The 13,833-nt window shown below is 49.8% G+C and overlaps 1 protein-coding gene across 4 annotated transcripts in view; it reads left to right on the forward strand.

Annotated features, from left to right (window-relative positions):
• Positions 1–13,833, forward strand: part of LOC144592184 (teneurin-3-like) — a 2,027,615-nt gene that overhangs the window by 1,851,757 nt on the left and 162,025 nt on the right. For all 4 annotated transcript variants that reach the window (XM_078396656.1, XM_078396657.1, XM_078396658.1 and 1 more), the window contains 4 exons: positions 559–769; positions 2,135–2,236; positions 5,297–5,491; positions 8,022–8,222. In XM_078396656.1, the coding sequence (XP_078252782.1) occupies positions 559–769; positions 2,135–2,236; positions 5,297–5,491; positions 8,022–8,222 (709 nt within the window). The remainder of the gene's footprint in view (positions 1–558; positions 770–2,134; positions 2,237–5,296; positions 5,492–8,021; positions 8,223–13,833) is intronic.

Below are 13,833 nucleotides of genomic sequence, written 5' to 3' on the forward strand. Positions count from 1 at the left end.
AGGTGTGTATGGGTGTGTAGGTGTGTGTGGGTGCGTGTGTGTGAGTCTGTGTGTGTGTGTGGGTGTGTGTGTGGGTGTGAAGGTGTGTGTAGGTGTGTGTAGTTGTGTGTGGGTGTATAGGTGTATGTAGGTGGGTGTGTAGGTGTAAGTGGGTGTGTAGATGTGTGTGGGTGTCTGTGGGTGTGGGGGTGTGTGGGTGTACGGGTCTATGACTGATAACGACTATATGTCTCTATGACTATGAATCTGTGACTCTGTGACTCTGTGTGTCTCTGTGACTCTGTGTCTCTGTGTCTCTGTGTCTCTGTGTCCCTGTGTCTCTGTGTCTCTGTGACTCTGTGACTCTGTGTCTCTGTGACTCTGTGACTCTGTGTCTCTGTGTCTCTCTCTGTGTCTCTGTGACTCTGTGACTGTGTCTCTGTGTCTCTGTGACTCTGTGTCTCTGTGACTCTATGAAAATAAAGCACCATTGTTCCATTGAGCCATTGAATTGATCCATTAATGGCACCTGAGTCTCGCTGCGCACTCACCTTGCCCACCTTTCCTTCTGCCTTTCAGTACGACTTTGTGGAGCTTCTGGACGGCAGCCGACTGATCGCCAGGGAGAAGCGCAGCGTGTCCAATCCGGAGCACAAGAGTCGGCCAGCCCGGGCGGTGAGCTTGCAGGAGGCTGGCTTCATCCAATACCTCGACTCTGGAGTCTGGCACCTGGCCTTCTACAACGACGGGAAAACCGCAGAACACGTGTCCTTCAACACCATCGCCATAGGTAGGCATTGCCCGCAGTCCTCGTCATCCCGCTGAACAAGTGTGGCCCGTTGGCACAGCGGTAGAGTTGCTGCCTCACAGCGCCAGAGACCCGGGTTCCATCCCGACTACGGGCGCCGTCTGTACGGAGTTTGTACATTCTGGCCTAATTATATCTGCAAACATTTAGTCAGAGGGTGGTGAATCTGTGAACTCATTGCCACAGACGGCTGTCACTGGATATGTTTAAGACAGGGAGATAGATTCTTAGTCCGGGTGTCAGGGGTTATGGGGAGAAGGCAGGAGAATGGAGTTAGGAGGGAGAGATAGATCAGCCACGATTGAATGGCGGGGTAGACTTGATGGGCCGAATGGACTCATTCTACTGCTAGAACACATGAACTTATGGACTTATGAATGTAAAGAGGCTTCAAGGCAACACATAAAATATTATCATTCATAAGCAGATTAGGTACACTGTCTGAAGAAGGGTCTCGACCCGAAACGTCACCCATTCCTTCTCTCCCGAGATGCTGCCTGACCTGCTGAGTTACTCCAGCATTTTGTGAAATGAATACCTTCGATTTGTACCACCATCTGCAGTTATTTTCCTACATTATCATGTTAGAAATATATGAGACTATATATTTCTATAAGACGATAAGAATATATATGTTACGATAAATATAAGGAATATTTAAGAGTTGCTGCCTCACAGCGCCAGAGACCCAGGTTCCATCCCAACTACGGGCGCTGTCTGTACGGAGTTTGTACGTTCTCCCCGTGACCTGCGCGGGTTTTCTCCGAGATCTTCGCTTTCCTCCCACACTCCCTGCCGAGCTGTAATGTGTCACAGTCAGCAGTGTCTGTAATGTGTAACAGACGGCTGGCTGGCTGTCAGTGGATATTTTCAAGGCAGAGATAGATAGATTCTTGATCAGTGCGGGTGTCAGGGGTTATGGGGAGAAGGCAGGAGAATGGGGTTAGGAGGGAGAGATAGATCAGCCATGGTGTTTAGTTTAGATGTTTAGAGATACAGCGCGGAAACAGGCCCTTTGGCCCACCGGGTCCGCGCCGCCCAGCGATCCCCGCACACTAACACTATCCAACACCCACTGGGGGCAATTTTTACATTTACACCAAGCCAATTAACCTACAAACCTGCACGTCTTTGGAGTGTGGGAGGAAACCGAAGATCTCGGCGAAAACCCACGCAGGTCACGGGGAGAACGTACAAACTCCGTACGGATGGCGCCCGTAGTCGGGATGGAACCCGGGTCTCCGGCGCTGCATTCGCTGTGAGGCAGCAACTCTACCGCCGCGCCACCGTGATAGATCAGCAATGAAATGAATCAAGTGCACTGCTGACATGTGTCTTTGTTTGCAGATTCCGTGATGGAATGCCCGCGGAACTGCCATGGGAACGGCGAGTGCGTTTCCGGAGCCTGTCACTGTTTCCCCGGATTCTTCGGGTCAGATTGTGCGAGAGGCAAGTCGTAAAATCTGCTCTGCATTCTGTTGTAACCAAGAAACATCTGCGCGGGCTGACGTTTGAAGGGATGTCACGGCAGTGGCACGGTGGCGCAGCGGTAGAGTTGCTGCCTCACGGCTCCAGACACCCGGGTTCAATCCTGACCACGGGCGCTGTCTGTGTGCAGTTTGTACGTTCTCCCCGTGACCTGCGTGGGTTTTCTCCGGGTGCTCCGGTTTCTTCCCGCGCTCCAAAGACGTACAGGTTTGTAGGTTAATTGACTTGGTATAATTGTAAATTGTCCCTAGTGTGTGTCGGATATTGTTGGAGTACAGGGATCACTTGTCAGCACGGACTCGGTGGGCCGAAGGGCCTGTTTCCGCACTGTATCTCTAAACTAAACTAAGCATTTTGTTGTACTCAGGTACATGTGACAATAAAGTATAATTGAATAAAGTACCATTGGATCAGTGTCTCGATGGTTGGTGTGGGCAAGTTGGGCTGAAGGGCCTGTTTCCATGCTGTATCTCTCTAAGGCAGGAGAACAGGGATGAGGGGGAAAGATAGATCATCCATCATTGACAGATGGACCTGAAATCGAATTGAATTGAATAAATTTTATTAGCCAAGTATGTATGCAGCCTAGATGCAGGAAAAATGTTCCCAATGTTGGGGGAGTCCAGAACCAGGGGCCACACACAGTCTAACAATAAAGGGGAGGCCATTTAAAACTGAGGTGAGGAGAAACTTTTTCACCCAGAGAGTTGTGAATTTGTGGAATTCTCTGCCACAGAGGGCAGTGGAGGCCGATTCACTGGATGAATTTAAAAGAGAGTTAGATAGAGCTCTAGGGGCTAGCGGAATCAAGGGATATGGGGAGAAGGCAGGCACGGGTTACTGATTGTGGATGATCAGCCATGATCACAATGAATGGCGGTGCTGGCTCGAGGGGCCAAATGGCCTCCTCCTACACCTATTTTCTGTGTTTCTATGATCACAATGAATGGCGGTGGTGGCTCGAAGGTCCGAATGGCCTCCTCCTGCACCTATTTCCTATGTTTCTATGGAGTGTGCAGCAGGCAATGAGGATCTTTGAAGATCAGCCCTGGGCCCGGCATATTGACGTAATCACACAGAAAGCACATCAAGGCCCCTCCATGGACAGAATACTGAGGAGAGTGATGGAAGTAATGATACAGCTTTATCGGTCTTTGGTTAGTTGAAGCGGTTACGATATTGGCATTTAAATGATAGGAAGAGAATTAGGCCATTGGGCCCATCGAGTCTACTCCATCACTCAATCACGGCTGATCTGTCTCTCCCTCTCAACCCCATTCTCCTGCCTTCTCCCCCAAACCCCTGACACCCGCACTAATCAAGAATCTGTCAAAGGTAGACACAGAGTGCTGGAGTAACTCAGCGGGTCAGGCAGCATCTCTAGAGAACATGGATAGGTGACGTTTCACAGAGTGCTGGAGTAACTCAGCGGGTCAGACAGCATCTCTGGAGAACATGGATAGGTGACGTTTCACAGAGTGCTGGAGTAACTCAGCGGGTCAGGCAGCATCTCTGGAGAGAAGGAATGGGTGACGTTTCGGGTCGAGACCCTTCTTCAGACTGATGTGAGGGAAAGGGGCGGAACAAAGATAGAATGTAGTCGGAGACAGCGGTAGAGTTGCTGCCTCACAGCGCCAGAGACCTGGGTTCCATCCTGACTACGGGTGCTGTCTGTACGGAGTTTGTCTGTAGTATTCTCTGTTATATATGACTGCTTAGTATACTCTCTTGGTCGGTGTGGGCAAATTTAGTTTAGTTTAGTTTTGAGATACAGCACAGAAACATGCCCTTCGGCCCACCAAGTCCGCTCCGACCAGCGATCACCTCGTACACTAGCAATAAGGACAATTTACAATTTTTATCCAAGCCAATTAGCCTACAAACCTGAACGTCTTTGGAGTGTGGGAGGAAACCGGAGCACCCGCAGAAAACCCACGCAGGTCACGGGGAGAACGTACAAACCCCGCGCAGACAGCACCTGTAGTCAGGATCGAACCTGGGTTTCTGGCGCTGTTAGGCAGCAACTCTACCGCTGCGCCACCGTGCCGCCCAAGTTGGGCCGAATGACCTGTTTCCATGCTGTGTTAAATTAGCCTGAAAATTATTTTAGTTTATTGTCACGTGTACCGAGGTACAGTGAAAAGCTTTAGTTGCGTGCTAACCAGTCTGAGGGAAGACAACACATGATTACAATCGAGCCGTCCACAGTGTGTCTCTATGACTTTATTACAAATTGTTATTGGTCTTTTGCCCCTATCTACCTCATTGGTGACCCTCGGACTATCCTTGATCGGACCTTGCTGGCTTTACCTTGCACTAAACGTTATACCCTTATCATGTATCTGAATACTGTGGACGGCTCGATTGTAATCATGTATTGTCTTTCCGCTGACTGGTTAGCGCGCAACAAAAGCTTTTCACTGTACCTCGGTTAGGGGTTGCCAACTGTCCCCTATTAGCCGCGACATCCTGTATTTTGGGCTAAATTGATTTGTCCCGTACGAGATTGCCCTTGTCCCATATTAGGCCCGGGGGGGCGGTGTGGGCCCGGACACTGTAGGCCCGGAGGCTGCAGGTCAGGATATTGAAGGCCCGGACACTGTAGGGCCTGGGGGCCGCTGTAGGCCCGGACACCGCTGTAGGCCTAGGGCCGCTGTAGGCCCGGATACTGCTGTAGGCCCAGACACCGCTGTAGGCCCGGACACTGCTGTAGGCCCGGACAGTGTTGGCCCGGACAGTGTAGGCTAACGGAGTGTGTTCGGAGAGCGGGGCCGAGTGTGTTCGCCGAACGGAGGTTGCATAGCGACCAGCCTCCCGGCCCGTGGGGGGCGCCATTGATGGAGCGGGAGTACGTGGCCGCTGGCTGGGTGAGATCACGGGGGGGGGAGGGGCGCGGGGCGGTGACGTCACCCTTTGTCCCTTATTTGGGAGTGAGAAAGTTGGCAACCCCTAGTACCCGTGACAATAAACTAAGCTGAAACTGAGACGAGAAGCTGAGACACTGTGCTGTGTGTTCTGCAGCAACGTGCCCCCTCCTGTGCAGCGGCAACGGTCAGTACTCCAAGGGCCGGTGCACTTGTTTCAGTGGCTGGAAGGGGACGGAATGTGACGTGGCCTCGGGGCAGTGCATCGACCCGCTGTGCGGCGCTCACGGCGTCTGCCTCACGGGCTCCTGCATCTGCAACTCCGGCTACAAGGGAGAAGCGTGCGAACAAGGTAAGGCCAAGACAGACACAGAGCGCCGGGGTAACTCAGCGGGTCAGGCAGCATCTCTGGAGAGAAGCAATGGGTGAAGTTTCACAGAGTGCTGGAGTAACTCAGCGGGTCAGGCAGCATCTCTGGAGAGAAGGAATGGGTGACGTTTCGGGTTGAGACCCTTCTTCAGACTGAGCCATTAGGCTATTAAACACTACAACCTCCATATAAGCGCCGAATAAGCCATTGGTGGAGCGGGAGCACGTGGCCGCTGGCTGGGTGAGGTCACGTGGGGCGGGGGGTGGAGGGGGGGGCGATGACGTCACCCTTTGTCCCGTATTTGGGAGTGAGGAAGTTGGCAACCGCTACCTATCAATGTCTGTGATCATTTTATATACTTCGATCCGTCAGCCTCCAGAGTTGCAGAGAGAACAATCCCAGCCTTTCCCGCCTCTCCCTGGAGCTAGTGCCCTCTAATCCAGGCAGCATTCCAGAACTCCAGAACCAGGGGCCACAGTTTAAGAATAAGGGGAAGGCCAATTAGAACTGAGATAAGGAAAAACTTTTTCAGTCAGAGAGTTGTGAATCTGTGGAATTCTGTGCCTCAGAAGGCAGTGGAGGCCAATTCTCTGAATGCATTCAAGAGAGATCTAGATAGAGCTCTTAAGGATAGCGGAGTCAGGGGAGAAGGCAGGAACGGGGTACTGATTGAGAATGATCAGCCATGATCACATTCAATGGCGGTGCTGGCTCGAAGGGCCGAATGGCCTCCTCCTGCACCTATTGTCTATTGTCTATTCCAGTAAAACATTTTTCCCTTGACATTTCTGCCCTAGGTAAAAGTTTCCGAATGTCCTGTGATGAAAACATTCTTTTTTTTCTAAATGTGACAAACATAAATTGGCTTAAATACGCCAAAACGATTGACTGATTGGATTTTCCATAGAAACTTGTTAAGTAAGGCTGCTTACCTTGGGAGTGAGATTGAAACATGTTTCAAGCATCAAGATTCAAGATTCAAGATAGCTTTATTTGTCATCCAAATTGGACGAAATTCAGTCACCCACAGTCCAACAACAAAAGCACCAAAATAGGCCAGTAAATGCCATCTATTTTTCATCATTGCAGCTTGTCAATTTGATTAGATCAAAATAAGCCGTCTGGTAGATGCAAGGAACTACAGTTTACAGTTTAGTTTATTGTCACGTGTACCGAGGTACAGTGAAAAGCTTTTGTTGCGTGCTAACCAGTCAGCGGAAAGACAATACATGATTACAATCGAGCCGTCCACAGTGTACAGATACATGATATGGGAATAACGTTCAGTGCAAGGTAAAGCCAGCAAAGTCCGATCAAGGATAGTCCGAGGGTCACCAATGAGGTAGATAGTAGTTCAGCACTGCTCTCTGGTTGTGGTAGGATGGTTCAGTTGCCTGATAACAGCCGGGAAGAAACTGTCCCTGAATCTGGAGGTGTGTGTTTTCACACTTCTGTACCTCTTGCCCGATGGGAGAGGGGAGAAGGATAGTCTTGCGGATCAGTGTGGAAAAAATGGATTTCACTGTACCTGATGTACACGATAATAAAGATACCATTGAACCATCTGCTCGGACTATCCTTTAGTGCGGAACTACTATCTACCTCATTGGTGACCCTCGGACTATCCTTGATCGGACTTTGCTGGCTTTACCTCGCACTAAACGTTATTCCCTTATCATGTATCTGTACATTGTGGACGGCTCGATTGTAATCATGTATTGTCTTTCCGCTGACTGGTTAGCACGCAACAAAAAGCTTTTCACTGTACCTCAGTACATGTGCACCTCTGAACTCATTGCCACAGGGGGCTGTGGAGGTCGGTGAAGTCAGTGGATATTTGTCAGGCAGAGATAGATAAGTTCTTGATTAGAACAGATGTTAAGGGTTATGGGGAGAAGGCAGGAAAATGGGATTCGGTGGCAGAGATCAGCCATGATTGAATGGCAGAGTAATCTCAATGGGCCGAATGGCCTAATTCTACTCCTATAACTTGTGATCGAGAATAAACTAAACGGAAACTGAAATTGCTTGTGTCACTGTCTACTAGGGTTGCCAACTGTCCCGTATTAGCCGGGACATCCCGTGTTTTGGGCTAAATTGGTTTGTCCCATACGGGACTGCCCTTGTCCCGTATAAGGCTCGGGGGCGCTGTAGGCCCGGACACTGTGGGCCCAGACTGTGGGCCCGGACACTGTAGGCCCGGATGCTGTAGGCCCGGATGCTGTAGGCCTGGACAGTGTAGGCCCGGACACTGTAGGTCCGGACAATGTAGGCCCGGACACTGTAGGTCCAGACAGTGCAGGCCCGGGAGGTTGCGTAGCAACCCGCCTCCCAACCCGGGCGGCCACCATTGGTGGAGCGGGAGCACGTGGCCGCTGGCTGGGTGAGGTCACGTGGGGCGCGGGGCGGCGGCGACGTCACCTTTTGTCCCGTATTTGGGAGTGAGGAAGTTGGCAACCCCCTTAATCACTGTCCGCTGTTTTCTCTCATCTCCTCTTGCTTTCTCTGGCAGCCGACTGCTTCGACCCGACCTGTTCGAACCACGGAGTGTGCATCCATGGGGAGTGTCACTGCAGCCCCGGCTGGGCAGGAGCCAACTGCGAGAAGTCTAAAACCATGTGCCCCGACCAGTGCGCTGGGCACGGCACCTACCTACAGGAGAGCGACTCCTGCACTTGTGATCCCAACTGGACCGGCCCCGACTGCTCCATGGGTGAGTACAGCGAGCCGACGCAGAGACACACAGAAACACAGCAAATGGGCACTTCGAGCCATTCAGTTTTTAGATTTAGAGATTCAGCGCGGAAACAGGCCCTTCGGCCCACCGGGTCCGCGCCGACCAGCGATCGCCGCACACTAACACTATCCCACACACACTAGGGACAATTTTTACATTTTACCCAGTCAATTAACCTACAAACCTGCACGTCTTTGGAGTGTGGGAGGAAACCGAAGATCTCGGAGAAAACCCACGCGGGTCACGGGGAGAACGTACAAACTCCGTAAAGATGGTGCCCGTAGTCGGGATGGAACCTGAGTCTCCGGCGCTGCATTCGCTGTAAGGCAGCAACTCTACCGCTGCGCCACTGTGCCGCTCGAAGAATACCTTCTCTTTCATATGTCAACTACAACAATCAAAAGCGGCAATTGATGCTTTTAACCGTGATATTGTATCCTTTATTGTTTGGATGTGTTTATGCTTTATTCTTAATTGTTAACTGTATGTTTGTGTTGTCATTTGTGAGCGGGGCACCAAGGCACATTCCTTGTATGTGCACATACTTGGCCAATAAACGTATTCATTCATTCATTTTGCCGTAGAACTACCCAGGGTAGACGACAAGGATGTAAATCAGCTCCCCCCCCCCTACACTGAGTTTACATTTTATATTTTAGAGATGCATAGAAACATAGAAAATAGGTGCAGGAGTAGGCCATTTGGCCCTTCGAGCCAGCAATATGATCATGACCATTCAATATGATCATGGCTAATCATCCACAATCTGCCACAGAGGGCAGTGGAGGCCAATTCACTGGATGAATTTAAAAAGAGAGTTAGATAGAGCTCTAGGGGCTAGCGGAATCAAGGGATATGGGGAGAAGGCAGGCACGGGTTACTGATTGTGGATGATCAGCCGTGATCACAATGAATGGCGGTGCTGGTTCGAAGGGCCAAATGGCCTCCTCTTGAACCTATTTTCTATGCTTTTATCAGTACCCCGTTCCGCATTTCTCCCCCTATCCCTTGATTCCGTTCGCCCTAAGAGCTAAATCTAACTGTCTGTTACCAAGGGGAGACACAGTCTGCTGGAGTAACTCAGCGGGTCAGGCAGCATCTCTGGAGAACATTGATAGGTGACGTTTCACAGAGTGCCGGAGTAACTCAGCGGGTCAGGCAGCATCTCTGGAGAACATTGATAGGTGACGTTTCACAGAGTGCTGGAGTAACTCAGCGGGTCAGGCAGCATCTCTGGAGAACATTGATAGGTGACGTTTCACAGAGTGCTGGAGTAACTCAGCAGGTCAGGCAGCATCTGTGGAGAGAAGGAATGGGTGACGTTTCGGGTCGAGACCCTTCTTCAGACCAAGGGTCCGTAACCAAGGGTCTAGAACACAGTGACAGCACCATTGTGGACAGGAGGCAATGTGGCACAGCGGTAGTTTAGTTTATACAGCGCGGAAACAGGCTCTTCGGCCCACCGAGTCCGCACTGACCGGCGATCCCCACACATTAACATTGCCGTACACACACCAGGGACAATTTACATTTATTCCAAGGCAATTAGCCTACAAACCTGTACGTCTTTGGAAACCAAAGATCTCGGAGAAAACCCACTCAGTCATGGGGAGAACGTACAAACCGGGTCTCTGGTGCTGTGAGGCAGCAACTCTACCGCTGCGCCACCGTGCCACCCAACAGATAGAGTTGCAAGTCAGGTAGAGTCGCTGCCTCACAGCGCCAGAGACCCGGCTTCCATCCCGACTACGGGCGCTGTCTGTACAGAGTTTGTACGTTCTCCCCGTGACCTGCGTGGGTTTTCTCCGGGTGGTCCGGTTTCCTCCCACATTTGAAAGACTATATAGAATACAAAAACAGCGATGTCATGCTGAGGCTCTATAAGGTGCTGGTCAGACCACATTTGGAATATTGTGAGCAATTTTGAGCAGTTTCCTCATTTCCTTAATTCTGAGGCTGTGCCCTCTGGTCCTAGACTCTCCCACTAGTGGAAACATTCTCTCCACATCCACTCAATCCAAGCTTCTCACTATTCTGTAAGTTTCAATGAGGTCCCCCCTCATCCTTCTAAACTCCAGCGAGTACAGGCCCAGTGCTGACAAATGCTCATCATATGTTAACCCACTCATTCCTGGGATCGTTCTTGTAAACCTCCTCTGGACCCTCTCCAGAGCCAGCACGTCCTTCCTCAGATATGGGGCCCAAAACTGCTCACAATATTCCAAATGCGGCCCGACCAGCGCCTTATACAGCCTCAGCATTACATCCCTGTTTGTATACACAAGCCCTCTTGGGGATAAATGCTAGCATCGCGTTTACCTTCGTTACCACCCATTCAACTTGCAGATTAACTTTTTGGGAATACTGCACCAGCACTCCCAAGTCCCATTGCACCTCCGATTTCTGAATTCTCTTCCCATTCAGAAAAAAGTCTATGCCTTTATAGACAGGTGCCTTACATTAACTGTGTGTTGGTATGAAGAGTTCTCAATGGGCTCAATGTGAGAATTGTGGACCCAGCCCAGACCATCACACAAACCAACCTCCCTTCCATCGACTCCATCTACACCTCACGCTGCCTCGGCAAGGCCAGCAACATAATCAAGGACCTGTCTCACCCCGGCCACTCCCTCTTCTCCCCTCTCCCATCGGGCAAGAGGTACAGAAGTGTGAAAACGCACACCTCCAGATTCAGGGACAGTTTCTTCCCGGCTGTTATCAGGCAACTGAACCATCCTCTCACCAACTAAAGAGCGGTCCTGACCTCCCACCTACCTCATTGGGACTATCTTAAATCGGACTTTGCTGGCTTTACCTTGCACGAAACATTATTCCCTTGGACGGCTCGATTGTAATCATGTATTGTCTTTCCGCTGACTGGTTAGCACGCAACAAAAGCTTTTCACTGTACCTCGGTACACGTGACAATAAACTAAACTAAACTATTGAACTTAGGGCAACACGGTGGCACAGCGGTAGAATTGCTGCCTTACAGCATTTACAGCACCAGAGACAGGGGTTCGATCCCAACTACGGGCGCTGTCTGTACGGAGTTTGTACGTTCTCCCCGTGATTAGTGTGGGTTTTCTCCGAGATCTTCGATTTCTTCCCACACTCCAAAGACGTACAGGGTTGTCGGCTAATTGGCTTGGTATGAAACGCGAATTGTCCCCAGTGCGTGTAGGATAGTGCTAATGTGCGGGGATCGCTGGTCGGCGCGGACTCGGTGGGCCGAAGGGCCTGTGTCTCTAAACTAAACTAAAAATATAAACTGGAAATTTTAAGCACAGACCATCTCCAGCAACAGCCCCAGCATTCCACAGTGAATATATTACGCAGCCAAAATATTATTTGATCTTTGCACAGAAGAATGACTATTAATTAGCCGCACAATTTCACTTCAATTAATTGAGCGTAAATTAATAAGTTTTGCAGCCGAGATTGACACGACTGCGCTTAAAGGTGCCATGTTAAAAGCTGATAAACACCTTGGTGCTAATGAAAAATTGATTAGATTGATTCGCAGGACAAAGAAGGCTCGGGTTGTGTAGAGAGAGAAAAAAAAAATCTTTCCCTTGCCAAGACGAGTTAATATTGTGAAGTGTCGAGGTTAATCAGCCCGTCCAAGGTCTTTCCATAATTGCAAGCTTGATTCTGGGGAGAGGGACATGCAATATAAAGGAATCATCGGAAGTAATCAGACAGCGTTTCAGCTCAGCACTGTGGCAGGCAGAAGCTACTGAAGCTGCCACTAATCCCTGAACTGCGGCCGAGATTTGTCTGACGTTACTTTGCAGTCATCAGGGAATGAGGACAGGTACTATTCCGTGCTCTATTTTTATTCAAAGGCTCATGCACCGATGAGCCAAAACATTATGACCACCTGCCTAATATGCTGTTGGTCATGGAAACATGGAAACATAGAGAATAGGTGCAGGAGGAGGCCATTCGGCCAGCACCGCCATTCATTGTGATCACGGCTGATCGTCCACAATCAGTAACCCATGCCTGCCTTCTCCCCATACCCCCTGATTCCACTAGCCCCCTAGAGCACTATCCAACTCTCCAAATCCAGAGATTTGGCCTCCACTGCCCTCTGTGGCAGAGAATTCCACAAATTCACAACTCTCTGGGTGAAATTTTTTCTTCTCACCTCAGTTATAAATGGCCTCCCCTTTATTGTTAGACTGTGTGGCCCCTGGTTCTGTATCCACTTTGTGGCTCTATGGGTCTATGGATCTATGATTCGACTAGACCAAGTGGATCCGTTGGGCCTAAACCTCTCCTGCATTGGTGCAGCACCCTCTGCTCCCCCCCCTTCCCCTCCTCCCACCCCTCCTCCCTTCCCCCTACTCCCCCTCCCCTCCCCCCCCCTTCCCCTCCCCCCCCTTTCCCTCCCCCCAACTCCATTACCCTCAACCCCCCTTATCCTCCCTCCTCCCTCCCTCCCTCCCCAGGAGATAGACGTAAACTTTAAAATGTGAATAACTTTAACAATAACACCGATTTCAATGAAACTTCTTCCGTTAGCACCAAAGGGACGACGGTGAGTAAGGTGGGCCTAGAATTGTTGCGCTATCGTGCACCGTTTTGGCTGTAGTTCAGGAACAAACAAACAAACAAGAGTTTTAGTGTATAGATGGCGTTCTGGTACAATTCTGCTCCCATATCTCATGGGCTTGTGGACTAATTTTGCTCCCATATCTTATGGTCGAATGGTCTAAGGCATCTCCAATGGTCTCATGGTCAAAATTCTGCAGCTAGGTCTTCTTACGGTCTTATGGTCTGATTCTGCTATGAATGAATGAATGAATGAATGAATGAATGAATGAATGAATGAATGAATAAATGAATGAATGAATGAATGAATGAATGAATAAGTTTATTGGCCAAGTATGTGCATATACAAGGAATGTGCCTTGGTGCTCCGCTCACAAATGACAACACGAATATACAATTAACACTTAACAATAAAGCTGGAACACTGGAATTTAGAAGGATGAGAGATCTGAAGATCTGAAGAGGAGATCACTGAAGTCTCACCTCTTCAGCACTGCCTTCAACCACTGAAGTTCACCTCACCTTCTGTCTCCTTTCTCTGTTCGTTTACTTATTTATCTATTTATTCACTTCTCTATGTTCTAGAAATCCCTGTAAAGCGTCTTTGAGTGTTTGAAAAGCGCTATATAAATGTAATGCATTATTATTATTATTATTATCTTATCGAAACGTATAAGATTATTAAGGGGTTGGACGTGATGTTTGGTGGACCGTGTGGGGTGGGAGGACCCGTTGCTCCTCCCGTGCAGCAGGTGGCGCTGTTTGGTGGTAGAGGCAGGAAACATGTTCCCAATGTTGGGGGAGTCCAGAACCAGGGGCCACAGTTTAAGAATAAGGGGTAGGCCATTTAGAACGGAGATGAGGAAAAACTTTTTCAGTCAGAGAGTTGTGAATCTGTGGAATTCTCTGCCTCAGAAGGCAGTGGAGGCCAATTCTCTGAATGCATTCAAGAGAGAGCTAGATAGGGCGGCACGGTGGCACAGCGGTAGAGTTGCTGCCTTACAGCGAATGCAGCGCCAGAGACTCA

Source organism: Rhinoraja longicauda, chromosome 3, assembly GCF_053455715.1.
Source record: "Rhinoraja longicauda isolate Sanriku21f chromosome 3, sRhiLon1.1, whole genome shotgun sequence".
NCBI lineage: Eukaryota > Metazoa > Chordata > Chondrichthyes > Rajiformes > Arhynchobatidae > Rhinoraja > Rhinoraja longicauda.